General features: G+C 34.4%; 1 protein-coding gene across 2 annotated transcripts in view; it reads right to left on the reverse strand.

The window, feature by feature from the left end:
* The window catches only part of TMEM135 (transmembrane protein 135), a 264,516-nt gene that overhangs the window by 82,131 nt on the left and 162,132 nt on the right, over nt 1-20,253 (reverse strand). For both annotated transcript variants that reach the window (XM_045483689.1, XM_045483690.1), the window contains one exon: nt 5,788-5,834. In XM_045483689.1, coding sequence (XP_045339645.1) covers nt 5,788-5,834 — 47 coding nt within the window. The remainder of the gene's footprint in view (nt 1-5,787; nt 5,835-20,253) is intronic.

Below are 20,253 nucleotides of genomic sequence, written 5' to 3' on the forward strand. Positions count from 1 at the left end.
TTTCCCATGGTCTGGTCTCTCTTGTCTAAAAAAATAATAAACTAAGAAAGAATCCAAAAGAAAAACCTTTATCCTGTAACAACTTGCCTTATCCTCTCAAACTTCTTGAGTTTATTATACTCATTTCTACTTCCTCATCTCACACTTTTTTTGCATTTATTTAAAAAAATTTCCCAACTTTCTCAAAAAAAAATTGACAAATCTAACTATATATATTTAGAGTGAACATCATGTAACACAATCTATTCTTCCAACTCAACAAGAAAAACTTCTCCAGCAGTTTACCACTCCCCACTAAGTGGCTAGAGCAAATAAACAATTTTTAGCCCTTATCTTAAAGAATATATTTATAGTATTAACACTAAAAATAATGCCCTCATTCTTGAAATCCTCCATTTTAACTAACATTCTTTCATAGTTTAAAAACAATAATGCTGACTGGGAACTCTACTTCTGCTAAAGTAATAATCATGGTGCTAGGTGCTCACATGTATTAGCTTGGCAGTTTTCTCACTGCTATTGTTACCCATTAATGGTTCAATGCAGCTTCTTAAATAAATAAAATAAATTAGAATAAAAAAGATCCAAGTGTATTCAATGCAGTAAGGCTAAGTATTATTCTGGAAAACTTATGTGTGTGTGTGTATTCACAACATACAATTTAGCTCTTATTTTGGGTCATATTCAAAAAAGTCTGAAAGACACTGTGTCTAATTTATTCACCAGAACCCTACCAGTGAGGTCCATATAATTTACACTTTTTAATAAAGAAAAAACTAAGTATACAAAAGTTGTATAATTTGTCTGTAGTCAACCAGTTGGTGTGACATTCCAGAATAGCCTCTGTTTATCTCCTGATTTCCAAATACCCAAATGGTATCTATATTTCTCTATGCAAATATCTTAAAACACACTCCAATCTCAGAATTAAAAAAAAACTGTACTCAATTTCCACACATTTTCTCATTTGCTAATTTCCAGTGTTTCACTCTTCATCATCCAAGCATCAATCCTCATATCTTAGATACAACCACTCTTCACCATGTCATTACCACAATAACCTTCAGTCATGACCCAACCTTTCTTTCTAGAATAACTGCAAGAGTATCCTACCATTACTTGCCATTATGCTCCCTCCAAGCCTCCAATTCACTCTCTGCTTTGCTGGAAGAAATCTCTTCAAAATATAAATCTAGGGGTGCCTGGATGGTTCAGTCAGTTAGGCGTGCAACTTTGGTTTCAGCTCAGGTCATGATCTCACGGTTTGTGAGTTCAAGCCCCGCATAGGGCTGGCTCTCTGCTGTCAGTGCAGAGCCACTTCAGATCTTCTGTCCCCCTCTCTCTCTGTCCCCCCACCTCAAAATTAAATACACATTAAAAAAATGTTTTTAATATATATAAACGTAATTATTTAGGGCAAACTCTCCTAACTCTACAAACTGTAAAGTTCAAATGCAATACATAATTTCCTAGAATGGATTTTTGTGTACTTTGGGCAGTACTTTAAAAAATAGAACCTAATTGATATTTAAAGGACTTTTATTAAAATCAATAATGGTTGAAAGACCCAGATCAAAAGCTCTTTACTTGCTGTTAAAGTTACTTCAAAGATAATAGGTTACGTTTACATAAGGATAGTTTCAGGAACAATCACAAATGTCTTTCACTCAAAAATTGCAGATAGCTAATAAAATATGCCATTTTCCTGAAAACAAAATACATCCATATCTTGAGACTAATGAAAGGGTTTATTATTTGTACCTTCACAGAGAGTTGACTAGAATTCATCAAATGGCAGGCATCAATGCTGTTTCTAAATAACGTTTCAAACACAAAAACAATAAACTTTAATTTGTGCTGGTTTCTTTTTTTTTTTTAATTTTATTTATTTATTTTGAGAGAGACAGACAGTGCAAGCAGGGTAGGGGAAGGGAGAGAGGGGGAGAGAGAGAATTCCAAGCAGGCTCTGCACTTCCAGCACAGAGCTTGATGGCTCAAAGTCACAAAACCATGAGACCATGACCTGAGCCAAAACTGAGAGTCAGATGTTCAATCAACTGAGCTACCCACACACCCCTGAGTTGGTTTCTAAATAAAAATGCAATGCTTTTCAATGTTTATAGAAGATTAAGATATGTCTACTGTGAATCAGTCATACACAGTCTGTAGATTATCTGCTATGACAACACTTCTGAGCCCTTCAATCTACATGTTTAAACAAACTGTTGGATTTGTTGCTTCTCAAAGACAGGTGAAAAGAATTTCTAGCTAAGTACTCACTAGGATGTGATCAGAGTTGTCAAAATATGCTTTATGATACTATTTTAAATTAAATTCTTTAAAGAAAAGTGAAGCTGAATCATTTTATTTTTCTAAACTATGTGTTCTTCATACACAGATATTTAGTGTTGAAAATAAAACCAATCAAATAAATTGTTTAAAAGTGTAGCATGCATCATTGTTTTTTTGAGCAGGATTAAGTGTAATAGTCTTGGCATGATTTTTGCGTTGTTGTTGATTCTTCCCTTTGCTTTTCAGTTAAAACAAAAAATAAGAGCTAATGATTCAAAAGAAACTCATTTCTTTTCTCCACATGACTATTGGAAAGATCCTAATCAAGCCTGAATCAACAACTATAATAAATCCTTGACTTAAAAAAACAAAATAACAACAAGTTGCTTTACTCACAAATACAGGTTTGTAAATTGAAAAAAAAAAAAGTGCTTTACAGGTATACATGAGACAAAATATTCTACCAAGTTTTCTTTTTTTTTTTTTTTTTTAATTTTTTTTTTTTCAACGTTTATTTATTTTTGGACAGAGAGAGACAGAGCATGAACGGGGGAGGGGCAGAGAGAGAGGGAGATACAGAATCGGAAACAGGCTCCAGGCTCTGAGCCATCAGCCCAGAGCCCGACGCGGGGCTCGAACTCACGGACCGCGAGATCGTGACCTGGCTGAAGTCGGACGCTTAACCGACTGCACCACCCAGGCGCCCCATCTACCAAGTTTTCAACCAGGACTTCTGCTTCATAGTGATAGGCATTTTTCTGAGGCAAAGTTATGACAACATGCAAAATAATAAGACGATTGAACAAAGGAGGCAGAATCATTATGAAGAATGCCCACTAGGGTTGTACAGAGAGACTTCTTTCAAAACATCTTCAAAATATTGTACCCCAGTTCCTAACAGAATTGATTTCTGGTACACAGACTGAAAATCAAGATCACCATGTATGAGAAAATGCGTGTAAAAAAAAAAACCAAAACTACCTCTTAAAAAAAAACAAAAGAACTATTCAAAAGTAAGATACTTTCACTACACATTTAAATAGCCATAATTTCAAAACTAAGAACACTGGTTTGTTTTTTAAATAATTTCATACAATAACCATCACATTCTATATGTCATTTTTAGAAAATACTTATAGAACTATTCCTCAAGTTCCTTCTCTAAATAAATAAAACTGGCACATTTTTCTATTGAGAAAAAATCTATTTCTATTTCCCTCTTTCCCATTTAGAGGCTAGGATAAAAAGACAAGTTGATTAATTTCTAACAAAATGTTTCCCTTATCCTCTCTTTTCCAAAGGAAGTTACTATGAATGGGCGCCGAGGAACAATATCATTTGATATTTATCTAATTTTACACAAGTAAATTTAAAATTGTTAATAAATGGAAAAATGTGACCTCAAATATCCGTACCATACACCTGAATTTTAAGAACAGAATATTCTAATGCAATTAGACTCACTAACTCCTATGTACAATATTGTTTGTTCATTGCAAACACATGCCGGAATTCAGCCAAACATGTAGCAGTGTTTTGTTTGAGTGTAGTACTTTATAAATGGTTTTTTTTTTTTTTTTTTTTTTTTTTTTTTTGCCATTTGCCAAACCTCTTTTGTTGAGTTATTCAAACTAACTTCTGCCAAGAACACTAGGAATTTGGTGATAGTGCTTCTTTTAGGAGAAAACAACCCCTTTCCTCAGAAAACGGAAAATGTTTATCTTGGCACTAAAACCTTGTATTGAGCCTTCTGGAAAGTATTTTAAATTGTTGTTTTTAACCTAGACTTTGTGACTGAAACAGGAAAAGGTTTCATAGCTCTACACCAAAATACATATTTATAGGGCTGATTTTCTTTCTACACCAAAAATACTATGTTGATGGCAGCAATTTTCAAGCACAGTTTCCTAGGACCATGCTAAAGTTTGGGCATTATCACTATATTCAACATACAACTTGTTTTTAAATCTCAAAACTAATGACTAAGAAATGATAAATGATGATCAAATATGCTATCCTTAGGTGTCATATTGGGAAGGATTGTTGCATTTAACTATGTTCTTTTAGGAATTATCACAAAAGGAAAATTTACTAGATATTGTACTCTCCTCCTGTGGATGTCAACAAAAGAAAGGTTTCTACGTTTTCAGCTTTTTTATATTTTCCCCACTAAGTATGCTTTATCTTCAGACTAGATGAACATAAAGATCAACCATGTGAACTTTTTGCAATATTGTCCTACTAATAATCTGAATACAATATGAAGTTTTGGAAAATTGATGCAATGATACAGTCTTTGTCCTTAACACCTCTACCTCGCCCCTAACAGTTCAAACAATTTCACAAAGACCTCTAGAGAGCTGCAATGATTTTTCAGTCACTAATAACCAACAAAAAATACTATGCACTCATTACCAATCCTTTGCAAATCAAGCCACCCTAGCCTGAAATTTGATCCATTTTTTTCCCTTCTATGGGCCTGACTGTCCCTTTACAAGAGTAACAGCAGCAGTATCACTTTATAATGCATGTAAAATAGCTGATAAAGTGATAATAAGTTAAAATCATATCATTGTGCATATCAAATATTTATTAGGGTGTTCTGGAAGAAAATTGTTTTAAAATTCTGGTAGGGTTAAATTGTCTTATTTAAAGGTATCTACAAAATATATCTTATTAAAACATGTAACTGCCTTTGTTAATCAAATACAAATTTTAATTTTAAAAGTTTGGTCCTTCCTGCTGTGATTGAATTCTGCCTATATCCAGAAAAATCATGAAAAAGTGTCTTCAAATTAGTGTAATAAGAGTGAGATAAATGGAAATTACTGGTATCACTGATGGAAATTACTGGTATCACTGACAGAAAGGTTATGAAGGAGTGGACTCTTCCCAGTGAAAAATCCCATCCCTGTACTGCTATGGCTATACAGCGATGGTATCCTTTTTATTGGCCTTGAAATCCTGAGCCATCCTAACACTCCTCCACAGGCCTCACAGTTTCAGTGTCAATGAGAAATATAACTCCGACATTACGGACTAACTCAATACTTCAAAGACTATGACGAATATGCTAGTTTATCCCCACAGAAAATTTAGATTAAGCTCTACCATCACTTTTCTCTCATCTAAATCTAAAATGCTGACTGTTTTACAAGGAGAGTGAAGAATATCTAAAATCAGGTCCAGAAAAAAACAAAAATTCACTTGTCAGAATTTGAGACTATTAATTTACATATTCAGCTTCCCAAGATGAACCTAAAAGTAGAAAGTGAAAAAAAAAAAAAAAAACAAATCTTCTTTCCCTCCCTCTATTCACTAAAAAGCAGTGATTTATCTCTAACTATTCTAGAGGAAAGAAAAAAAAAAATACAACTCATGCCACTTGTGAGAAACGATTATTTAGGGAACAACTTTAGTTATATGGCTGATTCAAAAAACCACAAAGGACCACTATTTTTTGCCATTAAAATAAATAGGTATAACAGTACATACCTGAAAAAGAACATGTACATGGCAGCTGTGATGCAGAACAAAAGGACCTACAACAAGGAGAAAATACATTACTTGTAAAAGACCACTGACATCATTTGTGTGTCTTCTCTTCAAATTTTAATTCCAGTATAGTTAGCATACAGTGTTATATTAGTTTCAGGTGTACAATATAGCAATCAATTCAACACTTCCGTACAACACCCATCGCTCCTTACAAGTGCCCTCCTTAATCCCCATCACCTATTTTACCCATCCCCCCCACCGACCTCCCCTCTGGTAACCATCAGTTTGTTCTCTCTAGTTAAGAGTCTGTTTCTTGATTTGTCTCCCTCTCTCTCTTGTTTTCCTTTACTCGTTTGTTTTGGTTGTTTTTCTTTTGTTTTGTTTCTTAAATTCCACATGTGAGTAAAATTATATGGTATTTGTCTTTCTCTGACTGACTTATTTAGCTTACCATAATGCTCTCTAGCTCTATCCATGCCATTGCATCATTTGTATGTTATGAAGGCAAAATTCTCACTATTAAATCTTGTGCCTGAAACAATTTAAAGATGTGCACAACTAGTCATGCATGTACCACATTCCCTGTCTTTCAAATAAACCATGTTAAGGCAATAATGAGTCTGTTCACACACACACACACAAATGAAATTATACACATTATACAATATGTATATATATTACAACATGTATATGTGTATACAGACTGGGTAGAAAGGTAACATGGTTCAAGAGGAACGATGAATTTTTTTTAATTATCTGTAAGAATGCCTGAAGAAGCATAAGTAACTTAAGAACAAAGACATTTGTTCATTTATATAATGAAGTCAGCAAATAAATCATAAAGCTTATTAACTATTATACCAAGATGACCAGATTTGTATTCAAATGTAAAAAATGTTTCAGTGGTCAGCCAATTCTAATCAATAAGAAAAACTCCTAAAATTATAATCATCCTTTGTGGGATACAGACTAGCTGTAAAACAAAATTCCTCTAAAAGCAGGCATCCGAACACAATAAATCTAAATTTAAAAAGTTCCTCTCAAACACAACATAATAAGGTGTATGTGGAAAGAATCCAGAATCCAAGTCCTGACCAAAAGCTTAGTTATGCCAACAAAGTGGATCTCCGTAAGGTGTTTTAAATCACTGAAAAACAAGTTGTAAAAATGTGTTCTTGTGTTAACAGTATAAACTAAAACATGATTGTCAATGGCCTCACATCACAGATAAATGACAAACGAGCAATCTTTAACTGTAAAAGGCTTACCATAAAGTACAACAAAAATGAATATAGGACAAAATAGTGTTTTGGTACTTCCAACACAATTTCTAGTCAACTAAGAAAAGCATAGTAGTTTTGCTATTACAGTTAAGCTTGACAGGTTTGCCACCTTGGCTTAAGATAAGCATTATAAACATAATCTGAATGGCTTAGAAATCTATAAACCCAAGACCCAAAAGAAAATAGGTATCATTTACTACAAAACAAATATTTCTATTATTATATAGAAAACACAAAAAATCTCCTTCTCTATATAAAATATATAAAATCTCTTTCTAATAAACACACACAAAATCTTCTGTCCTCTCTCCTTCCTTTCCTCTTTCTCTTTTCCATTGCCTTAAAAAATACCCTATCAATGATACGTAAGGTTTATATCACTGTTTTTGTAAACATAACAAAGTGTATGGAATAACTTTCAATTACTGATTAACCAAAACCAATTAAAAATTAAAGTTCAAGTGAGTTTGTGTACTGGCTGTAATTTGACAGCCAATGACCCAGATCATGAAACTCAATTTTTAGTTCCCTATCATTCTATACCCTTTGGGCAAAGCCTTAGTTCCCAGATGTTCAAGGTTTCATTCTTTCCCTGAGCTAGTCATTTTTCCCCCTTGCAAACCTATTCACAAACCTCTCTAGAAGTGTCCCACAAATCTTTTCCACACCCTCCACCTTTCTCTAAGGAAAATTTCCTTAGTTACTTTCTCTTAAAATGTTGCTATGCTCTATCCTAATGTTCTAAACCTATCGATGCTCATGTTAAACTAACATTTATCTTTGCAAATAATACACCTGAAAATGGGAAAAAGTACAATGTTAAAGATCTAAAGCTCTGGAATACAGCAGATCTGGGTTTGAGTCTACTTGTATGTGACTTTCAATGCCTTATATAATTCCCCCTAAGACATAGATCTCTTGTCTATAAAGTGAGAATTGGAGTTCACTTTTTTATACAGTAGAGATTCAAGAGGTAAAAATCTATACAAGCGGCGGGGGGGGGGGGGGGGGGACCTAAAGGATATTAATGTACAATAGATCAATTCATTTAACAGATATTTACTGAATGCCTACTATGTTCCAGAAACTGTTCTAGAACCTACAACAGTACACAAAATGGGCAAAGTCCTTACCCTAATGAAAGTTATCTTTTAGTCAGGTGAAAGAAGATATTAAAAGAAAATACTATGTTAAATAGTGATAGCAGTTTGGGAGAAAAACAAAGCAGGATAAGGAAATAAAGTGCAGGAGAACAGGGGTCGTGGTTTTATACAAAGTGGTCAAGGAAGCCAAGACTTAGTAGAGAGAGTGAGGAGATGAGGAGTAAGCAAGGGGACTGTATCAACAGAACCACTGGAAAGATTCTGATTTTTATTATGAAAGGTATTCAGTACTGTGTTAATTAAAGGTGCTAAAGAAAAGATTTAATTTTTAGTGATGTAGTGTTTTCAAAGCTTTTTAAATTAATTGTGCTAATTTATTAAACATGGTGTCTTCAAAAAAATGCTTTTCCAAATAAATGACAATCTGCAGTTAAATAAGGAAGAATATTTTCTGTTTTTCAAAATTCAGAATTTGAAGGCAAAAGGAACTTAGATAAACCTCTATGTTTTTTTTTTTCATATCAGGAAACTAATGTCCTGAGAAGTTAAGTGATATATCCATGCTTACCCCAATAGCTGTATTTTGCATTTCCTTCATTAAACAAATATTGGTCAAATGAGTCACTCTAGAGCTGCTCTATACAGAGAATATTTAAATACAATTTAGACCCTCAAGAAGCTTACAGATAATGACTGCTCCATTGTCCAAATCTGTAGCTGCTGTTCACATGTGGCTAGTTAAATTTTTAATACCTTTACTGAAGTAAAATTAACATATTTAAAGTACACAATTTTGTAAGTCTTGACATAGGTATATATACCTATAAAATCATCATCATAATCAAGATAACAAACACATCCATCACATCCAAAAAGTTCTTAACCTCATTCCTTTATTATCATCTTCATATCTGCAGAATCTATAGTAATGTCACCTCTTTCATTCCCAGTATTTGTAGTTTGTATCTTATTTTCTTGATCAGTCTGGATACAGATATAGTAACTGCATTGATTTTATCAAAGAACAAACTTTTGGTTTAATTAATCTTCTCTGATGTTTTTCTGTTTTCTATTTCATTGACTTCAATTTGATCTTTATTAGTTCCTTTTTCTGTTTGCTTTAGATTTCACTTGCTTTTGTTTTCCTATTTTCTTAAAGACAGAAATTTAGACCACTGATCTAAATTTCTTTCTTTTTTATTATCAGTATATAATGCCAAAATACCTGTTGTACATGTATTCTGATAATTTTGATAAGTTTGTTATTCATTTTTGTTTATTTAGAATACTTCTCTTAATGTATTTATCTATTAACTTATTTATTTGCAAGGGGTGGGGAGAGAGGGAAAGAGAGAATCCCAAACAGGCTCCATGCTGTCAGTACAGAGCCTGATGCAGGACTCAATCTCACAAACTGTAAGATCATAACCTGAGATGAAATCAAGAGCTCAACTGACTAAGCCACCCAGGCACCCCAATTCAGAATACTTTCTAATTCTGCTTTGGCTTACTTTGCTGTAATCCATGACTTAATTAGAAGTATGTTAGTTCCCAAATATTTGGGGATTTTCAGTGACTTTTCTGTTGTTAATGACTTACTTGATTCTATTATGGTCAGAAAGTACTTTATATGACTTGATTATTTCCAAATTTATCAGGACTTATTTTATGTTCCAGAACACATCAGAATATGTTCCATATATTTGGTAAATACCCATGTGTATTTTATTTATTTTTTTAAAGTTTATTTTCTTCTTTAGTGATCTCTATACACAACATGGGGCTTGAACTCCCAATGCTGAAATCAAGAGTCAGACAGAGCCAGCCAGTTGCCCCTCCAACCATGTGCATTTGAAAAGAATGTGCATTCTACTTTTGCTGGGAAGAGAGTATCAATTAGGTCAAGCTGGTTGATAGTGTAGTTCAAATCTTCTGTATCCTTATTGGATAAAGGGCTAGTATCCAAAATTTATAAAGAACTAACCAAACTCCGCACCTGAACAACAAATAATCCAGTGAAGAAATGGGCAGAAGACATGGACACTTTGCCAAAGACAACCAGATGGCCAACAGACACATGAAATGATGCTCAACATCACTCATCATCAGGGAAATACAAATCAAAGACACTCAGATACCACCTCACACTGGTCAGAGTGGCTAAAATGAACAAATGAGGAGATTATAGATGCTGGCGAAGATGTGGAGAAACGGGAACCCTCTTGCACTGTTGGTGGGAATGCAAACCAGTGCAGCTGCTCTGGAAAACAGTGCGGAGGTTCCTCAAAAAATTAAAAATAGATCTACCCTATGACCCAGCAATAGCACTGCTAGGAATTTACCCAAGGGATACAGGAGTGCTGATGCATAGGGGCACTTGTACCCCAATGTTTATAGCAGCACTTTCAACAACAGCCAAATTATGGAAAGAGCCTGAATGTCCATCAACTGATGAATGGATAAGGAAGATGTGGTTTATATAAACAATGGAATACTACTTGGCAATGAGAAAGAATGAAATCATGCCATCTGCAGCAATGTGGATGGAACTGGAGGGTATTATGCTAAGTAAAATAAGTCAGTCAGAGAAAGACAAATACCGTATGTTTTCACTTATATGTGGTCTTGAGAAACTTAACAGAAGACCATGGGGGAAGGGAGGGGGAAAAAAGTTACAAATAGAGAGGGAGGGAGGCAAACCATAAGAGACCCTTAAATACAGAGAACAAACAGAGGGTTGATGGGGGGTGAGGGAGAGGGAAAAGTGGGTGATGGGCATTGAGGAGGGCACTTGGGATGAGCACTGGGTGTTGTATGGAAGACAATTTGAAAATAAATTATATTTTTAAAAAATCTTCTGTATCCTTAATGATTTGTCTACTTGTTCAATCATTGAGAGAAGTTATCAAAATGTCCTGCTGTAATTGTGAGGTTGTCTCCACAATCTCTCCTTGCAATTCTATCACTTTTTCCTCAGTGTATTCTGAAGCTGTTTTTAGGAACATAAATGTTTAGCATTATGTCTACTTTATCATGATGAAATTACCTTCTTTATCTCTGATAATATTCCTTTGCTCTGAAATCTTTTTTATCTGACAGTAACTCCAGATTTCTTTTAATACTATTATCCATATTTTTACTTTTAACTGATGGAGTCTTTATATTAAAAGTTCATTGTGCATAGGCATCTTGTTGTTTCTTGTTTTCTATTCTATCTGAAAATTCTCCATCTCTTCATTGGCACAGAGTGTTTAACATGACTACTGGTTAAGTCGAGAATTAAATCTATCATCTTGGTATTTATTTTTCTATTGTTTCTCATATGTTTCCTTTTTCCTCCTTTCTACCTTTTCTGGATTGAGTATTTAAAGGACTCCAATTTTTCTCTTTTGTTGGCTTATTTTAGTGTTTGTTTTAGGGTTTACAGTGTAGATCTTTAAACTGATGCAGTCTCCATTCAAGGGATATTATACCACTTAATATATAATACAGAACTTTACAATAGTATTCTTCCATTTCTCTTCTCCTGACCTTTGTGCTACTCTTGCCATCTATCATACTTTAACCTATATTATAAGATGGCTATATTTTAACCCTTTTCTTCAGAAATGTAGATATAAAAATAATTCCTTTGTTTTGAAAGATATTTTTGCAGGGTGTAGACTTCTAGGTTGATAGACGGTTTCATTTCAGTAGCTGGCTCAACAAATGTCACTCTAATATCTTCTTCCGATTACCATGTGCCTTGGAGTAGTCTTCTTCATGTTTCCTGTACTAGGGCTTCATTAAATTTCTTGAACCTGTGGGTTTATAATTTTCACCAAATTTGAAAATGGTTTAGCCATAATTACATCAACTGTTTTTTCTTCCCTCCTTTTGACCTTTAGGAGCTCTAATTAACATACAGTAGGTCTCCCGAAGTTGTCCTACAAGTAATGTTCTCTTTACTTTGTAAAAAAAATTCTCTTTACTCTGTGTTTCATTTTGGGTTGTTTCTACTCTTATGTCTTCAATTTACTAATATTCTCTCCTGCAATGAATGTCGACGCCATTCAGTAAATTTTCCATCTGATGCATTGTAATTATCTCTATAAGTTTGATTTATATTTTTCCCCCTATTTTCCATGTCTCTAACTTTTTGCAACTATGGAATTCAGATATAACAACTCTTTTTAATGTCCTTGCCTGCTAACTCCAACAGCTTTGTCATTTGGGTTTGGTATTAATTGACAGATTTATCTTCTCATTACAGGTTAAATTTTGTTTCTTCTTATTGCATGCCCAGTAATTCTGACTGGATATCAGACATTCTGAATTTTACCTTGGTGAGTACTGGATATTTTTGTATTCTCATAAATCTTCTTGTTTGTTCTGGGACACAGTTATTTGGAAACAGTTTGATCATTTAAGGGTTTGCTCTTAAGATATTTTAGGAGGGAGTGGAGTAGTGCCCAATTTAGAGCCAATTACTCTCCATTACTGAGATAAGACCTGTATGTGTACTTTACCCAATGCCACAAGAATCTTGAGATTTTCCCATCTTTTTCCAGAAACAGACACTATTCCTGCTGCTATCTGAATGCCAAGCAATCAAGTAAGGACCTGGAATCCTTTCAAGTTGTTCTTTCCTTGGCCTAGGGCATTTCCCTCAGGTACAGGCCCTAACTGGTAAGCAGCTGAGCACTTTTCTCTCTGGTCTTCTGTTCTGTGAACTCTATCCACCATTGTTTCCTCTCGCTCTCTACTCTGTTTCTTCAACTCAGGAAGTCCTTGACTTTGTCTGAATGCCTCTTCTTTGATCCAAGCCTAGAAACTCTCGCAAGCATTAAGCTAGGGTACTCATTGTTTCCCAGCTCTGAGGGCCCTCTGCCCTTCAGTGTCTAATGTCCAGGACCTTGAGATCATTGTTTCATGTGTTTGTTTCATGTGTTGCAATTTGGTTGTTGCAGCTGTAAGAGTAAGTGCTACCTGAATCAACCCATAACTGTTATTTATTACATCAAGGACAGAAGCAGAGTATGGTTCTTTAAATTTAAATTATTTACAATTAAATAATATTAAAATTCAGTTCCCCATTCACACTAATCATGTTTCATAGAATCCACAGCCACATGTGGTTGTGGATTCTATAACAGACAGGACAGCCACAGAATATCTCCATTACTGCAAAAAATTCTATTAGACATGCCTGGCTAGTGAATGATATTTTCACTGTGAATTGTGGTAATGTTATATAGCACTTAAAATATTCTCTCTTCGGTTGTAAAGTAGACATCTGCATACATCTATTTTTATACTTTACACTTTTATGTCTAAATCAACACAAAATTTATAGTCCTACCACTTACTTTACTCATTTGTAGAAACAATACAATACCATCTCTTACATATATGTATGGAGTAAATGAAATAACATACATAAAGCCTGCAAGAGTTACTAGTATATCAAACATGCTCAGTAAATAACTACTAACAAGAAATAATTTCTCTGTAATTCTCTTCCATTTCACAACCATTGCACAATACACTTACGAAGGATAAGGAATTTTGCAATTGCTTTTTTCACTTTAATTTTGTAACATTTTTTTAACTCAAAAAGTAATGTAGGGCATGCTATGACATGGATGAACCTCAAAACATTATTTAACTGAAAGAAGCTAGTGACCACATGTTGTATAATACCATTTATATGAATTCCAGAAAAGACAAATCTATTTACAGAAAATAGAGTTAATGGATGTCTAGAGCTAGGGAAATGAGGGGTGACAGCAACTGTTTGCTCATGGTACAAAGTTTCTTCTGGGTGGGTGATGAAAAGTTTCTAAAATTAGATTGTAGGGATAGATGCAGAACTCTACATACTAAAACTCATGTAATTAACACTTCAAAATGGCAAATTTTATAGCATTTAAATTACATGCAAATTTTATAGCATTTAAATTACATGTCAAAAACACTATTCAAATTGCTTTTTACACAGTAATGCATATACACAATAAAAACAAAACTGCAAACTAAACAACAAAAATACAAGGAAACGAAAGTTCCCTCCTATTCCAGATCTCTCATATCCTGTCTGTACATACATCTGTACAGAGACACATATCTAATAAAGTATGTTTTATCCTTTTCTTTTAAATTTTACACACACCCATATGGAAATGCTGACATTTCTTAAAACAGTCTATGAGTAGACATTTGGAGTGAAAGGAGCCAGTAAATACTGAATACCAAAGTACATTTTATAAAAAAGTGCACTTACATCTCTTGAGGTAAATTCTTAGACCTGAATTCACTACATTAAGGCCTACCAGCATTTTTTATCTTGATGCACTCCCATCAACAGTATTGAGTGTATCTACTTCCTTACACCAGCTATTTCCCTATACCCAGAAAAACTGTTTTATCAAACTTGTTTATCCTTGCCAATCTGATGGATGAAAGAGGTGGTCTCTCATATTATAGTTGCTTTTTCTATCAGTAAAACTAAGCCTCCCAGATTTATAAACCATTTTGGTTTTTGGTCGATCGGTTTCTTTTTCATATCCTTTGCCTATTTGTGGATTGTTGATCTGTTAGAAACTATTCTTATTTTTTGAAACTGCATATATTTATATAAAACATAGAATGAATTTCATTATTATCTATTTGCACCAAGAATAGGAGTGGTTAAATAAAAGTAATCATATGAAGGAAATCGCATAATGTACTAAACCAAAAAAACATTTTAAGCCAAGAGTATACACAAAGTATAACAAATGATGTGAAACTAAAGTTCATTCAGCTGAAAAATACTGTTTTTTCTGGAATGCCTTTTTAAGAAGTGATTGTTTTACAATACAGGGCTTCCTGCTATAGAGCTTATAAAACTTCCAAAAAAAAATATGTACTATTCTTCTCCTCACTATGTCATGCAGAATTTTATGAAAACTATCCCTTCTCAAAGCTCTAACAAATAAACAGTATCACAATATATGAATACTTTAAAATCCTAAAAACAACCAGAAATATTAAAAACGTGAATATGGCCCAATGTGAATACGTCCTGGAAAAGAGAGCTGTTTTTAACATTTAAGCCTCAAAAATGGTTAAAACACATATCCTGAAGTCATTTTAGAGCATACTAGAGACCTGAACAGATGGTGCATTTATATATTTCCTACCACAGAGCTCTACTGCTTTTCTTTAACATACTCAAGTAAATGTTCTTTGTCCCTGATCACTTCTTCTTGAGTGTATCCAAAGACAATGATGCCCCTTTGCTGCTTAGCCTTCATTACTCATTAAGCCCATTTCCCCCCACCAATCCATTGAGGCTTCTTCTTCCATTATGCAAATAAATAATGAAATCTCATTTCTGTTTCGGGAAAAGAAGCAACAAGCTTCCCCTTGCCCATGTGGACTTTATTAACATTTTAGCCGTGTATCTAACCCACCCATTCACAAAAATTGATCTGGTGTCTATGTGTTGCTAACACTTTGTGACTTAGCAAGTCAAAAAGAGTGAAAAAGAAGAAAGAACCACAGGTTCTCACCCTCATATTTGCTACATTGCCAGTACACTGGGGAAACAAAATTACATAACACTTGATACCTATTGCCCTTCTGATGTCAGTCTAGGGGGAATGTAGGCATATTAAGAAATCACTCCAATACAATACACTAGGACAGAATATTTACACTTCATCCTACAAGAGACACTCACCAAAACACCTGATTATGTTATTATTGAAATTTTTCAACATATTTAGGCAATGCTTTTTTGGCCATCTATATATCTTTCTTAATGTCTGCACCAGAACTTACTTGAAATACAAAGTACCAAAGGACAGAGCCTTTACTTCGTCTAATTCCACACATGGATACATTTCTTTACATGTAACCTTTTAATAATGATGTTTGTTTCTATTTATAGAATCCATCTTTCAAAAAAATAAACAGTTCTCCTATTCATACACTATTTAAAAGGCTGAACTTTAGACTCTAAGCAACTTTTCATTTTTTTTCACAAACACAAATCACCACATGGTCTCTTGGAGAAACCACTCTTACTGGATGAATGAGTGCATCATAATTTGCAATGTATAGATTTTGACTTTAAACACACAATGTATCATTATCATAATACTGACTGACTTTAGGTAATGCATAATCTTAAACAGCACTATTCCCATGTTAAATAGCTATGTATTGCTTTATAATTTTAAAAAATCTTAGGTAACTAAAATCTCATTTAATATATAGTCCATCTTTATAATCTGTCCCTTTGTTTTAGACTGGCAGTTTTACCTACTGATTTTTTAAACATTTCCCTCCTTGACAAAACAAATACAGGGACAGTACAAAATACCTTAAGAGGAATTTTAGAGCCACAAATGCCAGACTTGAGGTAAGAAAGAAGTCTTGGGTCTCCAGAGTAAGACTATAAACTTGATCAAATCACTTCCATTTTTTTTTATTTCTATCTTTTTTTACTTTAGACAGAGCATACGTGCGTGAGCAGAGGAAAGGGGCAGAGGGAGAGAGAGAATCTCAAGCAGGTCTTGATCCCATGACTATAGGATCATGCATGACCTGAGTCAAAATCAATAGTCCAACATTCAAATGGACTCAGCCACCCAGGCACCCCAAATCACTTCCACTTTTTAAACCTTAACTTTTTCATCTTTAAAAGAAGTTATATTAATCTCTAGAAGTCTTCAGAACTCTAAAAGTCTATGATTCCATGTATCAATTTTTTTCACCACAGAACAAAGTTATTTCAAAGCAAACAGTCACTAATACATCATGAGAAAAATCTCAGAATATATGTGTATAATAAGCAAATTAAAGTATTTGCTCTGAGCGGAGTGTAGGAAATTACACGATGTATGACAAAAACTTGGGGCCAGTCTCTTCCTTGCACTGCTCACTATTCTTGATTTATACCTTCAAGATTAGCAAACAAAGTCTGGCAACACAATAACCTTGAAATTTTCCAGTTGTAAAAGAGTTAGGTTAGATAGCAGCTGGGAAGTATAGCCTATGTGATATCCTGTCCTTTTATGGTAAGTGAGAAAACTGTACTTGTTTTCCATAAAAATAAAACAATTTAAAGTATACAACTGCGAAAAATTTCAGTACACAGGAACTAATACAACTTATAAGTTAATTCCTTATAACAACAAAATTCTAATTTCTGCTAGCAGATTTTTAAAAAACAAATAGCATTAAACAATTCACTATTTAAAAGACTACAGATAAAGGTTTATACATAGAAACAGTGCTTATAAAAAATTGCTTTAAAACTTAATGGTCAAGTAAAAGCCAAGACATGAATTTATTCACTGAACAATACTCATTGAAAGTATATTCTCAGAACTGGGCTATCAAAACCAATTAGACATTATCATTACATACCCACAATATTTTATTTGCACCTCAATTATGATCAAGTAAGGGAAATAAATGCAGTATACTGGAAGTAAGATTTGGACACTGACTTTTATATTTAAAAAGTTAACAAGATACTCAACTGCTTTTTCCACCCCCCATACCCATTTCTCTATTGTATGGTCAATTCACTGGTCATTAAAAGTCATCAAAAATGCACCGGGGTGGGGCGCCTGGGTGGCGCAGTCGGTTAAGCGTCCGACTTCAGTCAGGTCACGATCTCGCGGTCCGTGAGTTCGAGCCCCGCGTCGGGCTCTGGGCTGATGGCTCAGAGCCTGGAGCCTGTTTCCGATTCTGTGTCTCCCTCTCTCTCTGCCCCTCCCCCGTTCATGCTCTGTCTCTCTCTGTCCCAAAAATAAAATAAAAACGTTGAAAAAAAAAATTAAAAATAAAAAAAAAAAAAATGCACCGGGGCACCTGGGTGGTTCAGTCGGTTGAGCGTCCAACTACAGCTCAGGTCACGATCTTGGGGTTTGTGAGTTTGGGCCTCGCGTAAGGCTCTGCGCTGACAGCTCAGACTGGAGCCTGCTTCAGATTCTGCGTCTCCCTCTCTCTGACCCTCCCACGCTCATACTCTGTCCGTCTCTCTCAAAAATAAATAAACATTAAAAAAAATAGTAACAATGTTAACAACAACATCAATTGCTGATGTTATTGAATGCCTGCTATATGTCACATGCTGTTTTAAGTGCTTGATGTGTATGACCTTACATAATCCTTAAAACAGCCTGCGATATAGGGATTATTATCCCCACTTCAGAGAAGAGGTTTAGGGAGACATACATAGTTACGGGATTGACACAGGTTTAGAAACCAGGTGTGATAACAAAGCCCATGAGCTGTCATGGATTTCTCTCAAAGTTTCCTTTTAAAAGCCTCATTACAGCATTACAGCTTTTATAAGTTTCATTCAAATTAATTATGAAACATCCCTTATTTTCATGGACAGCAAAGAAAAATAGTAAGTTAAGATACAGTCTCTGTGTAAAAGAATTATTTGCATAATGAGCCAGATTTAAGAAAAGCAAAGATGACAAGAAAATTCCACAATCCTCAAAACTTGTCTAAAATATTTATTCTAGTAAAGAAAAACACATCTAAAAATATTTTTCATTTCCAAAATAAGTAATTTAAATATTACAATAAAAAACTAAAACAACAACAATCAAAACAAAACTCAAAATCCTCCATGTTTATATATTGAGATGAGAAAAAAGTGGCATGAGCCAGTTTTCCAGTATGTTTACATAGCCTATATAAGGGACTATTCTTTGTCCTAACGTGGCCAAACATGTTACTTTTTCATTTGAGAAAAAAACCAAACAACACAAAAAAGCTTACATGTCATTCAGCACATGGAGGAAAAAGGTTTTATATGGACTCAGAGCAAAGTCGAAGCTGAAAAAATATTGTGTTTTCAGCAGGGCAAAGTAGACAGGTCACCTAAGTGAAACTTCATTATTATAAGTAGACAGTTTGTAGAAGTTTAGTTATTTTCATCCAAATGGTGGTACTCTCCTTAAACTCAAATAAAAACGAGGCTTAGGGTGATATTCTGTTTTTCCCTCAGAGACATTAGAAAAATAAATAAATAAAAGTACCCAGATTATTTTAGAGAGCTCATAGCAGGGCTACATATAAACAGCACATAGCAGTATGCAATTCAGATTTTCATCATTTTTTAATTTTATAATTTAATATAATTTATTGTCAAGTTAGCTAACATACAGTGTATACAGTTTGCTCTTTGCTTCAGGAGTACATTCTCATGATTCATCACTTACAAGTGACCTCCTCGATGCCCATCACCCATTTTCCTCTCCCCCCACCCCCCCAGATTTTGATCATTTGATAAAGGTAAGAAAGACCATTAAACTGAGAGTTATTATTATCCTAACCAAGGTATCCAGTGAGACAGCACTCACTACCTCACCAAACAAAGCTGTGCTGTGGACCAAAGGCCAACAGCTGCCCTCCACCTGGGTTCCAAATGTTTTAGGTGTCCACTGAGAACCAACTCAACCCCAATGCATAACCTCCCACAAAACAGCTATCAACAATAAAGAACAGGATATATAATTTCTTTACTGTTGTTTTAAACACAGCATATGGGTAATTTTACTCATGCATTGGTATAATAAAATGTCATTTAGTTTTCCCAAATAGTATACCCCATGCCCATTCTTTGGGCATATGCTTATTCCAGAACTCATTTGAGAAAATCCTTCCTTGATTAGGCATGGCATTGCTCATATCTTAGTTCTCACTATTTCTTTCCAGCTGCTGATTGCTCTCTGCATAGGTTCCCACTGACTACCACTTTTTCAGGCAGGAAGGTCCAGAACTGATGGGCTATTTTATGTTGTTTTGTTTTTTCCTAATGAATATTTTTAAAGTCTTACAGCATAATGTAGTCAGCATTACCTCTACCAAAAAAGTGAGGGCGGGGCGGGGTGGGGGGAGTGGTTATAGCTTGTGCTTGAATTCTGAATCAGATAAACTATGGAAGACTTTTCAATCATCTCTTCCAAACTGAATCCACACAAGATTATTCCTTTTGAGCTTCCTATGCTTATTACATCAAGAAAACACAACAGATCAAGGCCTCTCGGTTATGCTGGGTTAACAAATTTTAAGAAACCTTC

The sequence above is a fragment of the Leopardus geoffroyi genome, chromosome D1 (assembly GCF_018350155.1).
Source record: "Leopardus geoffroyi isolate Oge1 chromosome D1, O.geoffroyi_Oge1_pat1.0, whole genome shotgun sequence".
In the NCBI taxonomy this organism is placed as follows: Eukaryota; Metazoa; Chordata; class Mammalia; order Carnivora; family Felidae; genus Leopardus; species Leopardus geoffroyi.